The 23,407-nt window shown below is 39.5% G+C and overlaps 1 protein-coding gene across 9 annotated transcripts in view; it reads left to right on the forward strand.

The window, feature by feature from the left end:
* The window catches only part of cfap46 (cilia and flagella associated protein 46), a 130,722-nt gene that overhangs the window by 88,679 nt on the left and 18,636 nt on the right, over window positions 1-23,407 (forward strand). For 7 of the 9 annotated variants that reach the window (XM_061962663.1, XM_061962679.1, XM_061962653.2 and 4 more), the window contains 10 exons: window positions 3,649-3,831; window positions 3,967-4,140; window positions 4,516-4,613; window positions 8,282-8,352; window positions 10,130-10,299; window positions 10,431-10,537; window positions 10,932-11,002; window positions 16,007-16,177; window positions 18,413-18,483; window positions 18,758-18,863. In XM_061962663.1, the coding sequence (XP_061818647.1) occupies window positions 3,649-3,831; window positions 3,967-4,140; window positions 4,516-4,613; window positions 8,282-8,352; window positions 10,130-10,299; window positions 10,431-10,537; window positions 10,932-11,002; window positions 16,007-16,177; window positions 18,413-18,483; window positions 18,758-18,863 (1,222 nt within the window). Of the gene's footprint in view, window positions 1-3,648; window positions 3,832-3,966; window positions 4,141-4,515; window positions 4,614-8,281; window positions 8,353-10,129; window positions 10,300-10,430; window positions 10,538-10,931; window positions 11,003-16,006; window positions 16,178-18,412; window positions 18,484-18,757; window positions 18,864-23,407 lie in introns of those variants that run through there. The other 2 variants (XM_061962703.1, XR_009815447.2) reach the window with 2 other exon arrangements.

The raw sequence follows: 23,407 nt of genomic DNA on the forward strand, positions 1-23,407 counted from the left end.
GAAGATGCAGGAGCCAACAACTGTGACTGAGTTGAGAAGTTTTCTTGGAATGATAAATCAACTTGGGAAGTTTGTGCCGCAGCTGGCCGAGAGAGACAAGCCTCTGCGAGATCTCCTGTCGAAAAAGAACTGCTGGGTGTGGGGCGTTGACCAGGCAAGGGCCTTCCAGGATCTAAAGGATGCACTGACGTCTACACCAGTGCTAGCCATGTATGATCCCAACAGAGAGTGCAAAGTCTCAGCAGACGCGTCATCGTACGGGTTGGGAGGCGTACTGCTACAAAAGTGGGACGAAGAGTGGAGGCCAGTAGCCTACATGTCGCAGTCTCTCACGCCAACAGAGCAGAGATACGCGCAAGTAGAGAAGGAAGCTTTGGGGCTGACCTGGGCCTGTGAGAGGTTCCGCAACTTCCTTATCGGGAAACATTTCCAGATGGAGACGGACCACAAGCCTCTCCTGAGTCTTCTGGGGTCTCAAGCACTAGATGCTCTACCTCCACAGATCCAACGCTTCAGAATGCGTCTGATGCGCTATTCTTATTCTATCTCTCATGTGCCAGGGAAGTTCCTGTGGACAGCTGATACGCTGTCACGAGCTCCTGTTAAGAGAGAGGAGACAGCAGCGGACAAAGAGCTGTTTGAAGAAACCAACATCTATGTGGACATGGTACTGGAGAACCTACCTGCAAGCGCTGACAGTGTGTGCGCACAGGTGATGCAGCTGTGTGCTGAAGGCTGGCCAGCACACGGTTCCAAAGAACCAGCACTCAGGCTGTACAGGGCAGAGCAGGCGTTCCTTACAGTTCAAGATGGTGTCTTGCTGAAGGGACACAGGCTCGTCATCCCTTCTACAATGAGAAATTATGTTCTCGCCAAATTGCATGAAGGACACCAAGGCGTGGTGAAGTGTAGACAGCGGGCACAACAGTCAGTATGGTGGCCCGGGCTGAGCCAGCAGCTGAATGAATTGGTTCTCAACTGCCGAACATGCTGTAAGGAGAGACAGAACCACAGGGAGCCGCTGATGCCGTCACCATACCCAGGCCGACCATGGGAGAAGTTAGGAGCTTATTTATTCATGCTCGGTACCAAGACCTACCTGCTGGTAGTGCACTACATGTCAAGGTACGTGGAGATTGCTTTGCTGACCTCCACAAGGTCAAATGATGTAATCCACCACCTAAAATCGATATATGCACGTCACGGAATCCCGGATCTTCTCGTTTCGGATGGAGGGCCCCAGTTCTCTGGAGCAGGTTTCGCCGAGTTCGCACATTCTTACGGATTGTGGCACGTTACCAGTAGCCCAAGATATCCTCAAGGTAATGCCGAAGCCGAACGTGCAGTACAGACGGTGAAAGGTCTCCTAAAGAAAGCAGATGACCCCTATCTTGCTTTGCTCGCTTACAGGGCTACCCCTCTCGACAATGGGTATAGTCCAGTGCAGCTTCTCATGGGGAGGAGGCTCCGCACAACAGTGCCTATCCTTCCTGCTTTGCTAAATCCTGCTCTTCCTGATAGTGAAGCTGTTATGCGGAAAGAAGGAGAGAAGAGGACAAAAGATGCACAACGCTACAACCTGCGGCATCGTGCAATGAACCTTGACAGACTGAATCCGGGACAGGACGTGTGGATTAAGGACCAAAAGAAAGCCGGAGCTATCATCGGACGTCACACCACTCCACGATCGTATCTGGTGGAAGGACCCCATGGGACCATCAGACGGAACCGTCGTCATCTCATCCCTATGGGATCCTCGCCGGAGCACAGTTGCCATGGTGCAGCAGAGCCGTTCCTGGGGGGCGTTCCGGAGCAACCTTCAGCAGAACCATCACAGCAGAGTGTTCCAGAACCTCCATCTACTCCTACTCCTAGAACTAGGTCTGGGAGGGCTGTGGTGAGACCAACTAGGTTGGACCTATAATTTTGTTTCCTAGAGACATTACAGAGACTCTAATGAAAAAAAAAAGAATGTTACTGTATGTGGGAAAAGACAGAAAAGTGTAATTGGAGCGTTTTGGATATGTTTTATTGTACTGTAAATGTTCAAGTCAGTTGCAGGGCTTAGGTTGAGGACAGTACAGGATTAGTATAGGATGGATGTTTGAGTATTGATGTTGAAGTGGATTGTTCTAAGGGTAAAATATGTGTGTGTGTTTGATTGTCTGGTACAGGCTCATATAGGAGCAGACCTTCCAACCACGAGGCAGAATAATCCTCAAGGTCTGTTGAATCAATGGCAGTCTACCCATTGATTCTAGAAAGGGGAGATGTGGTGTGATTGTATTATGGGAGAACTACAGAGTCGACAGGCTATGACGTCACGAGGTGCGACGGAGCGGGAGACAGTGTGGGAGTGAGTGAGAGAGCGAGACACCTGTTGTGATTGAGCTAATAAAAGTATCCACGTTATAAAGTACAGCTGGACTCACATATGTAATTCAGTAACTCGACACCTTGAAGGTAGAAAAGCACTATACAAGTATAACCCATTCATTCATTCGTACTGTGCAAAGCCAAAGCCATTTATCAACAACACCCAGAAACGCCGCCGGCTTCGCTGGGCCTGAGCTCATCTAAGATGGACTTATACAAAGTGGAAAAGTGTTCTGTGGTCTGACGAGTTCACATTTCAAATTGTTTTTGGAAATTGTGAACGTTGTGTCCTCCGGACCAAAGAGGAAATGAACCATCCGGATTGTTATAGGCGCTAAGTTGAAAAGCCAACATCTGTGATGGTATGGGGGTGTACTAGTGCCCAAGACATGGGTGACTTACACATCTGTGAAAGTACCATTAATGCTGAAAGGTACATACAGGTTTTGGAGCAACATATGTTGCCATCCAAGCAATGTTATCATGGACGCCCCTGCTTATTTCAGCAAGGCAATGTCAAGCCACGTGTTACAACAGTGTGGCTTCGTAGTAAAAGAGTGCGGGTACTAGACTGGCCTGCCTGTAGTCCAGACCTGTCTCCCATTGAAAATGTGTGGCACACATTTTACCACAACGGAGACCCCGGACTGTTGAACAACTTAAGCTGTACATCAAGCAAGAATGGGAAATAATTCCACCTGAAAAGCTTCGAAAATGGGTCTCCTCAGTTTCCAAACGTTTACTGAGTGTTGTTAAAAAGGAAAGGCCATGGAACACAGTAGTAAAAATGTCCATGTGCCAACGTCTTAGCAATGTGTTGCTGCTATTAAATTCTAAGTTAATGATTATTTCCCCCAAAAAAATAGTTTCTCAGTTCGAACCTTCAATATCTTGTTTTTGCAGTATCCATCCATCCATGCATTTTCTACCGCTTATCCCCTTTGATGTATTCAATTGAATATAAGTTGAAAAGGATTTGCAAATCATTGTCTTCTGTTTTTATTTACGAATTACACATCTTGCCAACTTCAGTGGTTTTGGTTTTGTAGTATAGAGACAGGCTTTTTCAAAATTTACATCAAGCTATTTTATTTATCACCAATTCGGCACAGGCTTTTTAGTCAATTCAGTTTGGATCCTATTGTTGTATGTCTATTACTTAATTGTGTCACCTATGTTGAGAATTAGAAGGGTTACAACTATAGCACAGAACACCAAGATTGCGTTGTGTATAAATGTGTTCTGAGTGTTGCCTGTCTCTATGTCATGCAGCGTAAGAGACATAAAGCTCAGCAGCTTTTGGCCCAGGCCAGCAAGGTATTGTCTGAAGCTATTGCTCTGTGTCTTCAGCACAAGTTGTCTGCTTCCATCCTAAGCAATGCCTCTCTTAGTATGCTGCAGTGTCATGGCCAGTCAGATCATGAACTGACAGGTCAATATCTCGCCTTGTTTCAGGTAAGCTTCTGTGCATCAAAAAAACATATCTTTGTGTGCATTTTCACCAAAAATTGTATTAAATGGTATTTATTGATAAATGTCATTACCTACTGGTACTTTAATTGTGTGTGTTTTTTTTTTTTTTATCCCCAGAGTGCTTTTGCTGTTGATATAATGGCTGAAGTCTTAAATTCAGCCTGTGTTGACACTAGTGTGTCCCAGCTCGCAGCTCTACTCAGCCTCCACACAAAACTGTACGTCTCTGAAGAGGGGAGGTCCACGAGAATGCTGGAAGGAGTGAAATATTCCCTGAACAGTATCTCCAAGGTACCAGGTCACCCACTTTCCACCCTCGCTTCTAATGATTAATGGATTCTGTCATAGCCAGATAGTTAAGTTCCCTTGAGGTGGGACGAGTTTTGGGGATGTTATCCCCTTTGCTCCAAATGTATTTTGGAACCCAGATACTGCTCTGAGGCAGAGCTGCAAATATATTTTACCCCAGTTATTTTGCGTCACAAAACATGAACAGTATTGCATACTTTATCAAACTTTTAGGGACAAACAATAAGATTTTTTTATTTAATGAGTTCCCTTATATTAGGAATTGCACCCCATTTATTGTATTTCTCTTTGACAAGCCCTTTCAATAAATAAATGCTGTAGATTACAACATTCTTACTGCAAAAATCATTTCCACAGGCCTTCTCTCAACTAACCATTGATCCCAACCACCTGAACTTTGTTGCGGAACTTCCGCCTGAGATGAAGATTATATTACTGCAGCACTCCTATGATGGGTAATTTGTCTTTTTAAATTAGTCTTTGTTTCCACTCACTGCCATGTTTTCCTCCAAGTGTTGTTTGTATTGCTAACAGTATTGGTTTAGTATACAGTATATTGGCGTGGTTAGTGTGTTCAGGACCTGCCACTCGAGGGCTTATTTCAATAGGTAGGCGGGAGAGAATATTCAAGGAGCTTTATTTGTTATACTCCTACACATTTGCACATATGCTTAAAAAATATTATATTTCTTAAAAAATGTATTTAAATTTTTATCATCGCAAAAAATATTTCTTAGCTGAACAATGTTATAAGTCATTGTAATATGGTGTATGTTGCTGTGAAAACCAATTTCAAAACCCCAGGCAGTGCTAAAAAATAAAACTACCCACTTTTTCATCTTGCAAAATTGAGGTTTAACAAAGAAACAGCCCTTTAATACCTCAATACACAGTGATTACATAGCAACATAAACAGAGGCGGTTTTACGTAAGGGTATGAGGGAGCAGAGCCTCCTCAAAAAAATGTCTATCCCTCTCAAATCAAAATGTTTGATGTTGTGAAAATACTTTTTAATATACCCACAAAATGTATATATGGCAGGTTGAGAAAATTATCCGCAGTAGTGGAGAAATCCGCTGAAAAGGGACACACTACAACACTTTTCATCTTCCTTCTTTTTTGTCCATCGCCTGTGTCAAGCGCAGCGAGTCCACGTGCACCCACACACACCCACGCTCATCCTCTCTGCCCTCAGTAAACCAGTGTTGACGAAATAAAACGAGACAAAAAGTTTTCAAAAACAAAATCCTATTGTATTTAATTTTGTCTTGTAAATGGCTTGGACAAGTTCGGAATATATCCATTCACAGTTCTTTAATAGCGTACAATATGAGAGAGGGTGGGGGTTAGCAACAAAGGTGGGCCAGTCAGATGCTTTTTATTGTGAGATGAGGAAGTTTAATTTTGCACCGGCGGCGCCAAAACAAAAAGGTGATGCTTTAACATGTTCTACATGGTAATATATGAACACCTGGGAGAAAGTGAGAAGAGGACACTTTTTTTTTTTTGACGCTATATGATGCCATCGATTGTGACATCTACAGACTGTAAGTTAAAGCTGTGTGTAGTTGTTTGTTCCATCGAAATGAGCTGTTTAGTCGAAAAGAGCATCAGTTGCTCTTCCTGTTTAAACGGTAATGAAAATGAATATGTAGGCTACCATTATTTGAGTCAATGTGAACTCCCTCACGCTGCAAGTTTTTAATTGCTTACTGGACAGAGAACACAATGGAATACATACAATGTAAAGGAACAGGGGAACTGATGACTCTTGGTTAGTTGGTTCAGTAAAACACAACTTGAAAAAAAACATTACTATATCTAGAGTGTAGGCAATGCTGTTAAGTTTCTCTGTGTAAATAAGTGAATGATTCAAAAACTTTGAAGCATGCATGATTCAACTGACTTGATGATAAACTATTTTGAGAATAATTTTTTTGTATTATTCGTAAGACTACTTTTTAGTTTTGTAAATATTGACTATTGTGTATGAAGTCCTATACACAATAGTCAATATTTACTTAAGGTTCAGTTTAAGAATCAGGCCATCAAATTAAGATAACTATTTGATGGTTTATAAAAAGTGGATGAAGGTTACTTTATTTTATTTATTTTACTTTTATTTTTTAAATTCCCCCCCTGAGAGATTGCCACCTTATTGTGGTTAAGAGCTACCAGCAGGAGCTTAGTCTTCGGGTGAGACACTCAAGTTGAACAAGTGTAAAGGTAGAGGCCTGACAAAGTGCAATCTTCTTCTCCAGGTTGGAGTTGGACACACAGGTCCTGTTTTACTAAAGCATGTGCAATCCTTATAGCACACGCAAAGCTGATCTACTAAACTTGTGCATAGTGGATTCCGTCTCTTCAGTGAGCAGAATAAGGCGTGCAATCCATTTTGAGTCTTGGTTTTCATTTATATGCAAGAAAAAAACGCCCACAATACAGGGAGGAGAAAATGCATGATTATTAATAATTATTTATTAAGCGCAATGTGATTTATCAAAACTCATCACCATTCTACAAGCACTATTTCGTGCTTTATTTAGTAACTGTGCAAACTAACAGTTCCACACACAGCCGCAGGACCAGTGCTTGCGCTGCACTGACACACAATGGACAGATGAGAATCCTCCGTCATATGTGTGTGTCAACATTTTTGGATGGTCAGGAAAAACATATATATTAATATAGTATCATCTATTCAGTAACATAATTTTATATCTGCTAGCTAGAGGACTTACGGAATTGATTATAACAAATTCAATTGATGCGTTTTGGTGTCGTTTAATTATTTTTTTTTTTATGACATTTTGTTTTTTTTCCACGTAGAATATATATATATATATATATATATATATATATATATATATATATATATATATATATATATCACGAAAGTATTTCTTATATGAAAAAAACATTCTGAAGTATGCATTTTTGCGTATTGAGCGCAGTAAGTGCAGCCTCTCCCATGCACCTTTAGCGGTAAACAAAAATGGTGTCAATGTAGATGCATTGCACGACTGCTTCTAAAATGCCCATACAAAGTAATAGATGTCTCCTGCATGTTTGAAAACGTAGCAAGACACCACAGGCATGATGTCATGAATGTGTAAATGAGTGTGTCTCCGTTATGATGCCCCGTATAGTACACGCAAAATCCTCATATAAATAAGACAGACTGCACCGCTTTACAATTGTACACACAGCCTTAGTAACTCACATGCAACACGCTCACTAATAGTAAACACTATTTTATAGATTGCCCGTACTGTTTAGTGCGTGGTATTTGAATCTCAGTAAATCCGGCCATACTGTAGCTAACAACCAAATTATATGAAGAAGGCACTGTTACTATTGTATTAGCACAGAAAAAAGTGCTGGAGCATGATGGAGGAGCATGTACATATGATGCCCCCTTCACATATCTGACTGCCCCTTCGTTTATGCCTGCTTCGAACCGACCCTGAACAGTGGCATGCTTGGATGAGTTTGGTGTGGAAGAACTTGTCTAACACATACAGAGACCTGACTTCAACCCCACTTAAATCCTTAAGACACACTAGACCAGGAATCTCCAACGTGCACAAGAATAAATTGTATCTACGTATCTAAAAAAATAAATGCAATTTTTTTTTTCTAAATACCCAAAAATGTACATTTTGTGTGTGTATGTGTTTATTAGTCGGTCACTGATACAGTGGAATATGTGTCTCCAGTTAAGTCAGGCTGACTCTACTTTTTCTCCGACCTCTCGTATTTAGGGGCAAAATATATGTCTTCAGTCCCGTCGGATGGCACTCACTATATAATGTCTAATAAACTAGCTGTCCGCCTGACTAGAGCGTGCTATGGAAAACTCAACCTCGGGTACGTCATTAGTCATTTACCTGAAGGCAGCGTGGACCACTTTAGACTCATTGGACACACTGGTGTTGACACATGAAGGCAGCATGGGTAATTTGCATTTTAAAAAAGCACGTGCAATTTAGTTTTCATCGTTCACTTAAAGAGGAAGAAGAACTAAAAAAAAGAGCCATTTAAAAGACTTGACTTGTTCGCACACACCACATCTCTCCTTTACATGTTCATTTTAAGTCATTTGTTTGTTTTTTGTTTCAGGTCTGAACTTTATGGAGCCTTTTACAACATGCCTGAAGCTCCAGAAAATACAAAAGTGAAGACAGCACCAGGTTATTATTTGTTTGGCTGGCACACCTACTCCTAATACTGTATGCTGTTAAAAAATCTCACACACTATATTTGTTGCAGTGTCCCCATGAATACTTTTAGGAATATTATGTTCCACACATACTCAGCTGTGTAGAACTTTGTCCGTATTTAAAAGACTGTAGTTTTCATATATACATGTATTATGTATTTTTCAAGGGTACCTTTGATGATTTTTATCCTACATTTAAAACACTTCTTTGTGGTCTCGATAATATGTATTGGATATGCATGAGTGTACATTTTTGCGTATGTTTTGCACCACAGTCACATTTATAACCCGTTTTTGAGGCTGTCTGCAAGATGTTTGTTTGCGGACACATTCCCAGATTGCGATTGAAACTACCCCCAACCCGCTCCAAAAGTATCGATATTTATCATTTGAAAATGTACACTGTTTAAATATATACCTTGAAGTTATATAGCTATTGTTTTTCAAAAACTGTTAAAACTAAATCTCATTAACATATACATTCACATATACAGTATATCAGGTATACTTGCACACTCTCTGATCGACTTAAGAGTTGCATTGAAAAAAATCTGCTTTTAGTAGCATTTACAGTATGTCACTGCACTATTCCCATGCCAAGATGAGATCAAAATAATACTTTATCCTATCTTTATTCGTGTTACCTCACAATCTGAAGCAGAAGAGATGCACCCTCTCTGACTGAGAGGCTTACTTAATGTCCAAATACGTACATCCACCTCGCCGTGATGTCACAACATAGCCAGACTGCAAAATACCACAAACAGGCATCCAAAACAGTGTTCAAGCTTACACCATAAAACATAAACCTTATGATTTGATGCTGACAATGTTTAACATGAGTATCCAACATTGTAACAGCATTTATAAGTCCCAAAATACGTAAATCATCATTGATACGCTTTAAAAAACACAGAAATATATTGAATGTTGTCTGTCTACCTGTGTTGGCCCTGCGATGAGGTGGCGACTTGTCCAGGGTGTACTCCGCCTTCCGCCCGAATGCAGCTGAGATAGGCTCCAGCACCCCCCGCGACCCCAAAAAGGGACAAGCGGTAGAAAATGGATGGATGGATGATGAGGACAAGGGGTGAGGATGTAAAAGGGCACAATTGTTTCCCTTTAAACATCACTGCATTATACCTCACATAAAAGGCCAGCTTGCATAACTCATCACGTGGAATTAGCATAGTTGTACCTCTTCGCATGACCTTTTATGGGACTAGTATTAAAATAGCAATCATGGAAAATAAAATAAATGTCTATAGCCTCTTGCATAATTTCTTCACAATAGTGGCCAAATTATGGAAAAGAAAGTGAGGAATAAACAATGAGATGGGAAAAAAAGAAAATGATAAATGGGTTGTACTTGTATAGCGCTTTTCTACCTTCAAGGTACTCAAAGCGCTTTGACACTACTTCCACATTTACCCATTCACACACACATTCACACACTGATGGAGGGAGCTGCCATGCAAGGCGCTAACCAGCACCCATCAGGAGCAAGGGTGAAGTGTCTTGCTCAGGACACAACGGACATGACGAGGTTGGTACTAGGTGGGGATTGAACCAGGGACCCTCGGGTCGCGCACGGCCACTTTTCTGCGCCACGCAAGCGATTGATTGTAGAATACACTAGCATTGAAGGAGCGGAAATTGAAGGCGCTCACAGGGACCAATTACAAATCCTGTACTATGTGCATCTATGAGCATGCATGTGTGACTGGGTGTCAATTTATTTGTTGCAGGTTTCCTGACTAAAGTAGCCAAGGTTTCTGTCTGCCCAAAGGCTCTGCTCGCACTTCAGGAGCAGACCCGGTCCTTTGACCAAGAGACAAGACATGCTTTCCTGAAGGAGGCTTGTTTGTATGAGGGAAGAGTGGAAGAATCCCCGGAAGAGTTTCACGCTTCTGATCCTGTATGCATTTGCTTGTCTTCTACCCCAATATTATTATCTCACAAGGTTTATGGTTTTGCTTCAATACATTTAAGTTATGATAAAACCTTTACCTCTCTTGAAACATTATTTCTCTTAAATTTTCTAACCAGGAATCTGATGCAGACAAGGTGTTGACACTTCATTTCAGGGAAATTGTTCAGCAAATGGAAGAATATTTGAATCCTCTTCTTGCTCAATTTGACTTCTCTTGTTTGAGGTATGATCAACCACATTTGATGGCCACTTTAGGTACAACTTTCCAATCTAATGATATCCAAATCAAAGTCTATATTAAAACACAAAATGTACCAAAGACAACACTGAAATATAATATTTTGTAATTGTATATGCGATATTATACTTAATATTCAGGCACTGTCAGAAAGTACATTTAACATTCTATTTAATATCTCACTTTTTATTTACTTTGTATTTTTAATTAGTATCTCTGTCTTATAAAGAAAGGCAAGCTAAGGCTGTATTATGGATGATTTCTGCGATACTGATTGATCTTGTATTGGTTCATAAGATGGTGCTGATATGCTTAACTCTGTGGCCTGTGAATATGGTTGAATAGCTATGCTGATCCTTGTTTGTCTCTTTCCTAACAGCTCCCAGGAGTCATTAGAACCAATTCCTGAAGGGGTCCAAGACAAAAGTAAAGAAAACAAATTACCCTCAGGTAAAAGAACAAGAAGCCATTAAAATTACTATCCCATTGCCACTATTGCTGTTTTGGGTGAGGCTTTCTGGGTGGCTGGGACAGTGCTTGTTTTGCAATAATACTTTTTTTTTTTCCTCAAAATTCTGCGTACAATGCAACTTTTTTGTAACTTAAAAAAATATATATATTTCCACATTGTCATTATGGGGTATTGTACGTAGAATTTTGAGGACAAAAATGTATGTATTCCATTTTGGAATGAGGCTATAAGATAGCCTGTGAATACTGTGAATAATTTTCAGATGCACTTCACATTTATATTCACATACATACCTAAATACACACACAATCATACATTCATCCATACACATGCACATATACAGGTAAAAGCCAGTAAATTAGAATATTTTGAAAAACTTGATTTATTTCAGTAATTGCATTCAAAAAGTGTAACTTGTACATTATATTTATTCATTGCACACAGACTGATGCATTCAAATGTTTATTTCATTTAATTTTGATGATTTGAAGTGGCAACAAATGAAAATCCAAAATTCCGTGTGTCACAAAATTAGAATATTACTTAAGGCTAATACAAAAAAGGGATTTTTAGAAATGTTGGCCAACTGAAAAGTATGAAAATGAAAAATATGAGCATGTACAATACTCAATACTTGGTTGGAGCTCCTTTTGCCTCAATTACTGCGTTAATGCGGCGTGGCATGGAGTCGATGAGTTTCTGGCACTGCTCAGGTGTTATGAGAGCCCAGGTTGCTCTGATAGTGGCCTTCAACTCTTCTGCGTTTTTGGGTCTGGCATTCTGCATCTTCCTTTTCACAATACCCCACAGATTTTCTATGGGGCTAAGGTCAGGGGAGTTGGCGGGCCAATTTAGAACAGAAATACCATGGTCCGTAAACCAGGCACGGGTAGATTTTGCGCTGTGTGCAGGCGCCAAGTCCTGTTGGAACTTGAAATCTCCATCTCCATAGAGCAGGTCAGCAGCAGGAAGCATGAAGTGCTCTAAAACTTGCTGGTAGACGGCTGCGTTAACCCTGGATCTCAGGAAACAGAGTGGACCGACACCAGCAGATGACATGGCACCCCAAACCATCACCCAACCATGCAAATTTTGCATTTCCTTTGGAAATTGAGGTGCCAGAGTCTGGAGGAAGACAGGAGAGGCACAAGATCCACGTTGCCTGAAGTCTAGTGTAAAGCTTCCACCATCAGTGATGGTTTGGGGTGCCATGTCATCTGCTGGTGTCGGTCCACTCTGTTTCCTGAGATCCAGGGTCAAGGCAGCCGTCTACCAGCAAGTTTTAGAGCACTTCATGCTTCCTGCTGCTGACCTGCTCTATGGAGATGGAGATTTCAAGTTCCAACAGGACTTGGGGCCTGCACACAGCGCAAAATCTACCCGTGCCTGGTTTACGGACCATGGTATTTCTGTTCTAAATTGGCCCGCCAACTCCCCTGACCTTAGCCCCATAGAAAATCTGTGGGGTATTGTGAAAAGGAAGATGCAGAATGCCAGACCCAAAAACACAGAAGAGTTGAAGGCCACTATCAGAGCAACCTGGGCTCTCATAACACCTGAGCAGTGCCAGAAACTCATCGACTCCATGCCACGCCGCATTAACGCAGTAATTGAGGCAAAAGGAGCTCCAACCAAGTATTGAGTATTGTACATGCTCATATTTTTCATTTTCATACTTTTCAGTTGGCCAACATTTCTAAAAATCCCTTTTTTGTATTAGCCTTAAGTAATATTCTAATTTTGTGACACACGGAATTTTGGATTTTCATTTGTTGCCACTTCAAATCATCAAAATTAAATGAAATAAACATTTGAATGCATCAGTCTGTGTGCAATGAATAAATATAATGTACTAGTTACACCTTTTGAATGCAATTACTGAAATAAATCAAGTTTTTCAAAATATTCTAATTTACTGGCTTTTACCTGTACATACATATACTCTCACGCATACAGACGCTTCAGCAAACACATATCCATACATAGATGTGTACACAATCACACTTATACAAATACACGCCCACATCACATAAAACATGGCACACTGATAAAGCTTAAAGGGCAACTGCACACTTTTTTGGGGAATTGTGTCTATCGTTCACAATCATTATGAAATACATGACTTCGGATGGATTTTTTTAAATGCATTTTAAATATTAAATACATGATCAAACGTCAGCTTACATTAGAGCCTATAAGAGCCGTTCAATTCTGCCTATAAATCCCCTAAAAAACATCCAAACACATCCGTTAGGGTTTTGTATTCATGATGTAAGTATGTATGTAATGTAGTAATGGGCGCATTTATAATAACACTTAATATTTACGTATTTGGATCATTTTAAGCATATGCGGTGCATTATGACGTTTGCTCTTTTTTTCTTCTTCATCACTGATTAATACTCACTGCAGACTTCATGAGATGCCAACTGCTAGGATGTTAATATATTTGTCAGGGACTTGCATGGCTGCAGTAGTTGTCACCCAAGATGCAGGAGACACTGTACTATACTGCCTTTGAAAAGTACCAGTACCGTTCTTTTATCTTAATGCCGCTGTGCGGCGGTGAGTACAGAGCCGAGGCGCATGATGTTGAGAGTGTCAAAACGCACACAAAAAGTGCATGCAAGCAATAACATTGTGGTGGGGAACAATGGCAAAAACAGCAATTCTACTGGTTAATAAAGAGGGTGCGTGAAGTGCAATATGGAGGTAATTGGGCATCAAAACTAACAATAAAGATGACGCTTTAAACATTTTCTGCTTGTCGGCTCCCAGATTGTGGTCGCGGAGCGCAGGGGAGACGTTCCCTCCAGGGCCGATGATTTGTCGGGGTAACACCCTTCACTTTACCCGGCAATGGGTCCGTAAAGTACCGCTCTTTGGTCGGAATGATGAGGCCGTCGATTAGTTACAACTTGGTCACTTTATTTATCATTTTCACCGGGCACAACCGGGCATCCACGATGCTATTAACACCCCTGCACATGCTACCGCTACCGCTCCTTACTTGCCCACTCACTTACTCACGTCACTCACCCCACATACTAATAGTCTTAAATGAGCACACACACATATGCTACTTACACAACAGCTGCTTTAAAATACGCCTCGCAAAACATGGCGACTAATATTACCAACTTTGCTTCAAACTTAGGTAAACATTAAAGTAATAAACATTCAGATCTGCACAGGAGTTATAAAGAGTGACAGGTAATGATGTAGTTGTTACATCTTTCCTGCTGTTCAGCTCCCATGCAGACCGTAGCCGAGGAGCACAGGGGTTCCCTCCAGGGCGGTTGTTTTAACACCCTTCACTTTACCTGGCAATGGGTCAGCTAAGCTCCGCTTTCCGGTCAGAATTCGAGGCCGCTGATTCGTGACAATCTGGTTGCTTTATTATTAGTTTTGCAGGAAACAACTGGGCCCTTTAATCCTTCTACTGCGCAGTGCACGCGCTACCTCTCTCTCTCTTTACTCGCTCACTCACTCACTGACGTCACTCAGCCAACACATTGACATTCTCGCAAACACACACACGCTACTCTCATAAGTTAACTAGCTCCTCTGCTGTGCACATGTAGATACGTAGACGCGCACACAGCTGCTTGACTTGATGCCAAATATTAGCGGAGTTAAGACCGCCCAATTAGCGTCAACTAGTGCAAGTGAAATGACTACATTTTGTAACAAATTGTGTTTTATCTTTAATAAATGTGTTTTACCTGCTACATGGCTTATCTGTGTACATGTTTCCATAGTTTTGTTTTTAGTACTTAATTATTAATTGTATTTTTCTAAAAACACAGTAGTGGAAACCATAAATCATGAATAATTTAATATACCGGTAATGTCAGTAAAACTTTCTGTTCTATTCTAACCTAAACCTAATCGGTGAACTGATTTTTTGAACGACTCAATTTAAGGAACTGATTCTAGTGATTCAGTACAGCCAAAAGAACTGCCGATCCCATCACTAGTCTGTGTGAACTGTGGAGGACTGGTCGATAATTTGTTGAGTTTGTTTCGTAAAAAAAATTTTGACTGCTACATGCTGTGAGTCAGCAGGTGTCGCTTCCACATACTGTACTCAGCAAGGTGTAAAATATCTACCACCAACTCCTCAAGACGTACAAGTACATCTTCCTTAGCCACCATGGCTTGAAAGACTTCCAAAGTTCCAGGCTTCAGACCAAAGCAAATGGAATAGATTTGCATTAGGACCTGCCCACTGACTTTGATGGGTGAGTTTGACAGCAAAAATAAATAACGAAGCGATGACACACAAGTTCATGAAATAATTAAATAAATCAGGAAAAATTACTTAAGTACGGAAACCAATAATTAATGAAATGTTGACATAATGAATTAAATTATTAAATAACTACTACTACTACTTTTACATTGAATAAATAAATAACACACTGAATTACCATTATAATTAGCTAATGACACATTTAAGAAAATGTTTAATTTGTTTGTTTATGTATATAATAAGCATTACAGTCACTTTTGAAAAGCATGCCCTTTTAGCCTATTCACTGAAAGAAAAGCAGATAATACAATTTGCAGCAACCACGTCTATTTCATTGATGGAGATTTGATGGAGCTCCAAGATTTATTTTAAGATGTATAGCAAAGTCTGCGTTTTCTTTACAAAGTGGAGAATATATACAGTACATCGGGTGGACTGCAACAAATAGAGGAGGTACATGTCTACGAGGAAATAGTTTTTTTGTTCATGACATCATAAAAACTTGGAACTCAAAACCGTGTTTGAGTGTTTCTTCTCTTAAAAGTGTAGCAAACCTAATTAGAAAGTTATATAATAAAAATACCTACTGAGCACAATTATGTACCATAGTGATCTTAACGAGTTGAGATTTTTGTGAAGTTTATTATCATTGATTTGAAACCTTAAGTGTTTTCCTTTTTAATTGAGGGCACTAGATTACATTGTGTGTCCATGTGTGTCTTTACAGAAAGTACACCTCAACTAGGAGAGTTTGTGGTGTTGCTGGTTGACTGTAAGTTGATGGAGTTGCCTTTGGAGGCTTTGTCCGTCCTTCGGGGAAACCTTATATGCTCAGTGTCCCGAGACTTCTCCCTGCAGCTTTTCCATAACCGCATGCAAAAAGAAGAGCCACCCAAAGGTATTAGAAACTCACTTGTTGCAAAGTCTGCCAAGAAACCTAAATGGCATTTATTACTCTCTAGGGACATTCAATTTGAATTATTTGCAAAGATAAACAGGACATAAAAGTCCTTAATTTTTGTTCTATTCCCTCTCAATGTTGCAAATATTATACTATTTTAAAGGTTGACAATAATTGCATACTGTATACAATTTTAACAAATGAACAAGAATTATTAACAAGGGTGCGTAATGTATTCTATAGTTAAAAATCAATCTCCTGAAACTTAATTTTAACAGCTGGGATTTTTACATTACATTTTTAATACCGGTATGTAGTTCTGACAATGGATGACTCTAAATAATGATTTTGTTTTTTTATTTCCTCACCAAGCATATCCATAATTCTGATGTCAAGAGTTTACTATTGTTTCTGGAAGATACTGGAATAACTTAAAATCACATTTGTAGGTGTTTGGGATGTTCTGCACGTATCACTGTATATGTACAGGATGAATTAGCACAAATGATATACGAAAATAATAGGGAAAATAATTTCTAGTCTGTTCTTACCAAAAAATATGAGTAATCAAATGTGTGTACTAATAAATAAACTATATAATTTTGGAAATTATATAAAGTATTAGTGTCCATGCATTTGTGTCTAAATGTTGGTATCTTTTGAAGTTCATTTAAATTATGCAAGCAAGCACTGTGACTAATCATGATTAATCAAATTAAAAAAGTATGGTTAATCTGATCAAAAAATAAATTATTTGACAGGACAATTCTTTGATATTCCTTCGCAATTGATTACAAACATTTAGATGTATTTGAATACACACTAGCCATTGATCCAACACACTGTAGTGGAAAGCTAAATGGGGACAGCTAAAGCACACTTTTAGTGACACTCAAGGGCTCTTTCAAGCAGGACACCGATGTATTTATTTATTTCATTTGCACACTCAGGGAAAAAGAAACAAGAATAATATACAATAAAAAGCAAAACTATGTACAGGACAGGTTAAATAGACACTAAGTTCTTGTAAAGACACCTGCCCCAAAACGTCACAATTTAGCAGCAAATAAAAACAAATTAAATAATAATAATACAATAAAATGGACAATATAGCAAACATCAATATCATAATTAAATTTAGACCATGGACTTCAATTCTTTTTTTAAAAGAACAAAGTGTAGTTGTAGATTGAAGAGCTGGAAGCAGTTTATTCCAAAGAGAGGGTCCTCTGTATTTTAGTGTACATTTCAGGGGCCACATTACAGTTATGGTTGCCCTCAAGGGGCAGCTTGTAACATACAATATATTATTGCCTCATATTATACACAATTGCATTACTGTATGTATTTGCTTATAGTTGATTACTTGCTTTGAAAATATAAGTCAATGTGAGGAGCAGGTATTTGTATATTTATGTTGATAACTAAAAAAAATGCTTGGAATAGCTTGTTGCATTATCAGATAATATTAAAGTTTAGAAGATATGCAAAAGCCTACAGTACATTTTTTTATCTCATATAGTACTTTATTGCTGCACATTATTTCCAGGGTTTTGCGGGCCACATAAAATGATGTGGCGTACCAGATCAGGGCCCATAGCCTTGACTTTGACACCCGTGCAATAGACTATACATTCAATGATATCTAACGTTAGTAGCTAAACTATGCTAAATCACTAACCACACACATCTAATTCGTGAGCATGTGTGTTACGTACAAGGTACAGTTTACATCATGCCAAAAGCCAAAAGAGGGTGGGCTATAATGCTTAAACAACTTTGAAAAGTTAGCACCCTCTAGGCATTCGTGCAAAGGTTGCAAACAACCCCTTTAAATGAAAATAAATTATCAAAAAGCCAACTGTTGTATCTTATAAGTAATCTTATGCATACTGTGTGTTGAGCATATTAACTTTGAACATATTATATTTAACCATTCACATACATCAGTATATTAACAATCAACATGTTGCTGGTGTAGCCCTAAAATGATAACAATTAACATGTGCACTTTGTCTGACTACCAAATATTGACAAATATATTTTGGGATAATTAGCCAATACATTTACCAATCAATTCTGGCTGTAGTAGCAAGAGTAAAATAACGTTATCGAGAGGTTTAACTTCAAAAAAGGTGTTTAAGCTGCATAGAAATAAATGTCTTTGCAGATATTTGGAAAGTCACAATGTTGTGTTACGCAATCAAGCCAATTTCTGCTTTCTGTTTATAGTGGTGGAAAAGGAAACCAAAGGTGGTAAAGGCACTAAGGGAAAAGCTGATCAAAGCCAAACCATCAAAGTGGTAAGTAAATTGATCTGGCTCTGGTAGATAGCGACATTAACATTATTTAAACCCTCTGATGGTATTGGTAATTATTTAAGTTTCTCCAGGCTCTCTTTCAAGTGTATTTATCATTTTGTTACATAATGTTTCATAAAGATCACATTTTTCACCCTCTGAACATCTTGTTTTGATCAAAAGTGTCTTTGTTTTAAATGTCTTCCAGTCCATAATGCATATATGCAATTTGTTTGTTGCTGTTTCAAGGTTTATAATTTCAATATTTTGCACGCAGATGCCGACCAGTCATTTTTTACCTGCTAAAACCTTCCCATTGGACACACGGAACTTGAAAAGTATCTTTAATGACAAAGATGTTGTCAACATTTCCAGCATCTTGGGCGAGTAAAAGTTTTTTTTGTAATCACTTGCACAATCCAATTAAGAGTTGTATTGAAACATCACTGTTCTTTGACAAATACGGTGATACTCACTTTTGATTGATAGAGGTATTTGTGCTACTATTTGTATAAGCAGTTATGGTTTTCAGTAGTTTGCATTATACTGGGAGTATAGATGGGAACCGCGGTTCCCTGTGAATCAGTTCCTTGAAATCGCTTGCCATTTTTTTCAAACAATTCCCTTAACAATTCTGGTGGTTGGGAATGACGTCATTACGCAACCTGCACAGTAATGTCAGACAGCGGCATGGCGGCGTGGTGGCAGGGCGGGATACGTTTTTCCAACATTTAAAAAAAAAAATGCAACACCATGACTTGTAATAATTGCAAAGTTGCTATTTCATCAAGCGGAGGACAGATGAGCAATATTCTAAAACATTTGAACTCACTGCATGCAATAACTACAAATGAATGTCATGTTATTGAATTGCGGCGATCTCATACCAGGCAAGGGTAGTCCATCCATCCATCCACTTTCTACCGCTTTTCCCTTTCGGGGTCGTGGGGGTGCTGGAGCCTATCTCAGCTGCATTCGGGCGGACAACATTCACACTCACATTTACACACTAGGGCCAATTTAGTGTTGCCAATCAGCCTATCCCCAGGTGCATGTCTTTGGAGGTGGGAGGAAGCCGTAGTACCCGGAGGGAACCTACGCAGTCACGGGGAGAACATGCAAACTCCACACAGAAAGACCCCGAGCCCGGGGATCGAACCCAGGACCTTCATATTGTGAGGCATAAGCACTAACCCCTGGTACACCGTGCTGCCGCAAGAGTAGTCATCTGGCATAAATACAACATGTACTAATAAAACATTGCCTATAATGTTAGCAGTACCTGTTAAATTGAAATGAATACCTTCTCATTTAAATGAGCATGAGGAGACATTTTTTGACTGGCTTTGAGGCGAGCAGTAATAGCTACAGTTCACGTCTGCCGCTAGCTTTCTCCGCAACGGGGAAGCGTGTCACCAAGCAGTGAGTAAGTTTGTGGTCAAAAGCTTGCACACATTTGCCACAGTAGATGCTCCTTCGGTCAGGGAATGTTCAATTATAGTCAGAGAAAAGTTGTGTGTTTTCTAGGTTATATTTTTGTCTTAACGTTGAGGTCGAAAAGGCAGATTTTGAGGACATGCTTGGTCTCCAATGAGATTGCTTGTTATGTTATCCCGGAAGCATTAGTTTGCACCTGATGGAGTCTATTGTCGCGTCCCAATTCGGGGGCTGAATCTTTTCAAGGACCCAGCCCATGCAGTCGAGGGAGTGTGGGTCGTGGAGAGAGTCCTCCAGTCTGAGCTGCAGCGATTTTATTTGGGGCGGACGAGCCTTCGCAAGGATAGGTTGATTGTCAACACTAAATTGGCCCAATTGTGTGAATGTTGTCTGTCTGTCTATCTGTGTTGGCCCTCCGATGAGGTGGCGACTTGTACAGAGTGTACCCCGCCTTTCGAGCAAATGCAGCTGGGATAGGCTCCAGTGCCCCCCACCCCCCCCCCCAGAAGGGACAAGCGGTAGAAAATGGATGGATGGATGAATAGCCTTCGCAAATCGCAACACTTCCTGGTTGTGTCACGTGTTCACATCCTCCGGTTTGCGGTCAGGAAAAGAAGAGAAAGTAACCTAACAAAATAGTAAATTATGAAGCAAAAGAGTTGTTTTATATTTATCCTGTGTGTGTGTGTGTGTGTGTGTGTGTGTGTGTGTGTGTGTGTGTGTGTGTGTGTGTGTGTGTGTGCGTGTGTGTTGCTGTCGGTGGCTTCACCTCCTGTCTTGTCCAGGGTGTATCCTGCCTTCCGACCGAGTGCAGCTGGGATAGGCTCCAGCCATACCCGCGGGACAAACGGTAGTAAATTGATGTTTTAAAATAATAGGTAATATAAAAATGTCTTTTGATAAAAATGTCTTCTGCAAAAGACCACTCAAATATTTTTAAATCATTCTAAAAACGGCTCTGCAATATAAGTTAAGTTAAAAGTTAAAGTACAAATGATTGTCACACACACACACTCGGTGTGTTGAAATTTGTCCTCTGCATTTGACCCATCCCTCACCTCACCCCATGGGAGGTGAGGGGAACAGCGGTGGCTGCCCCCGATAATCATTTTGGTGATTTAACCCCCAATACCAACCATTGATGCTGAGTGCCAAGCAGAGGGGTATGACTAGACTGGGGTTTGAACTCACAACCTACTGATCTCAGGGCGGACACTCTAACCACTAGGCCACTGAGTAGGCATATAGCAGTTGATATATATATATATATATATATATATATATATATATATATATATATATATATATATATATATATATATAATTTTTTATTTTTTTATTTTATTTTTTTAAATCCTGTTGTAAAGGTTCGTACTTTTAACTGTACTTGTAAATATTCATTACAATTTCATTTTTAATAACTGAATATATTACCCTATTTTGGAGTAGTTGCAATTAAGGCAAAAAATTAACCACAACAGCAGTAGTCTCAGCACTCTGTTTATTTATTATACTGGTAAAAAAAAATCAGATGATCAGCCAAACCTGCTCGTTGTTATATCAATTTGTTTTTGCTCTGTTGTCCTGTAAATTGTCTTGAGATTTCCTCCTTGATTGTCTAAAGACAAGCTCATATTAACAGTGGTTTAAACATATAAATGTTAACATTTTTCAGTGAAATAAAATGTACATAGCCTTTAAAAACAACTAATATAATTTGAAATGTAAACATAGTTAAAAAAGATCAACAATTAGAGTCACACCTTTAGTAAGACATATAATAAGACATGAATCAAGCTCTTGGTACAAAAATTCAAAGGAAAAGATGTAAGGCATTTACTTCTTAACATTGAAAAAAGGAAACGAAGTAAACAAATCGGTTTGCAATGGCCGAATATGAGTCTCTCTCAGGGCAAAAAGTTGCGCAGAGCACAGAGGTCTCTCGATATTCTGATAGTCGATGTCTCGTATTTAAACTCATATTTATAAGACTACTGTGACCCCAGCTTTACATGTCTAGTTTTAGATGTTTTAAGTGAATAAATAAAGCTTTACTTACATTTTAAAGTCGCTCGTTTTGTTTCTACATTTTCTACAATGTATTAAAACATGTCTTACACTTTCTATCTGATGGCAAGAATCACACAGTCCTGTAGTATGCTTCCCTATCAATTTCAATGAACTATTTGAGTATGTATGTCCTAATCTCATTAAAGTAATAATGTCTTCTTCCTTCCTATTTCTATTGCCTCCTCTCATTACACCTACTCTCCTCTGGACTTTGTAATACTCTCTACCTTTTGTTTCCTTATTCCAATTATCCTGCCACTTTTTATTGTGTTCTATCTTAATTATGTTCTTCACTTCTTTACTGTGCTTAATCTCCATGTTTCATACTTGCCAACCCTCCCGGATTTTCCGGGAAACTCCCGAAATTCAGCGTCTCTCCCAAAAACCTCCCGGGACAAATTTTCTCCCAAAAATCTCCCGAAATTCAGGCGGAGCTGGAGGCCACGCCTCCTCCAGCTCCATGCGGACCTGAGTGACGTGTTGACAGCCTGTTCTCACGTCTGCTTTCCCACAATATAAACAGCATGCCTGCCCAATGACGTTATAACTGTAGAATGATCGAGGGCGAGTTCTTGGTTTCTTATGTGGGTTTATTGTTAGGCAGTTTCATTAACGTCCTCCAAGCGCGGTAACAACACACAACAACAGCAGTCAAGTTTTCGTCTACCGTAAAGCAGTTTGTCTGCCGTAAACAGCAATGTAGTGACACTTTTAAACAGGACAATACTGCCATCTACTGTACATGCATATGTGACCCACCCATAATGTGTCACATTTTTGTGTTGATTTATTTATTTTATTTTGTGGTTTGAATTTGTTTTTGGAGCTGTCATTACACATTTATCAGTATTCACATTGGTCAGTAGGGGGCAGTAGGGCGTTTCTTCCCAATTGAATGCTATCACCTGCAGACCGGAAGTGTCTTGTCATTCTGATGAGAGCGACCAGTCTGTGACCAATTGAAACGTCCTGTGTGCTTTTTCCTCCTGTATAACAGGTTAGTTTTGGTGAATCAACTCACTGAATAATATCCATGTGATCTTTATAAGTTTAAGTACACATTCTGATGGTGGAGCCTAACTCTAAAGTGAGTTGTAGTTTGTATTTGTGAATGAATCCAGTGCACAGCTGCAGTAATCAATACAAAATGGTGACGTGAGTATGCAATGTTTATATAGGAACTTCTGATCCTAATTCAGACTCCCAAATTAGAGCTCCTGTTTTCTTATTGATTTTATAATGTATATTTGTATAATGTGTGTGTTCTGAAATAGTGACAGAGAATAGAACAAGGATGGACAATTCAACCCTTAACTCAACAATGAGTAGATGAGTGTTATGTGTATATATGTGTAAATAAATGAACACTGAAATTCAAGTATTTATATTATTTATTTATTTATATATATATATATATATA

The sequence above is a fragment of the Nerophis lumbriciformis genome, linkage group LG02 (genome assembly GCF_033978685.3).
Source record: "Nerophis lumbriciformis linkage group LG02, RoL_Nlum_v2.1, whole genome shotgun sequence".
NCBI classification, from domain to species: domain Eukaryota; kingdom Metazoa; phylum Chordata; class Actinopteri; order Syngnathiformes; family Syngnathidae; genus Nerophis; species Nerophis lumbriciformis.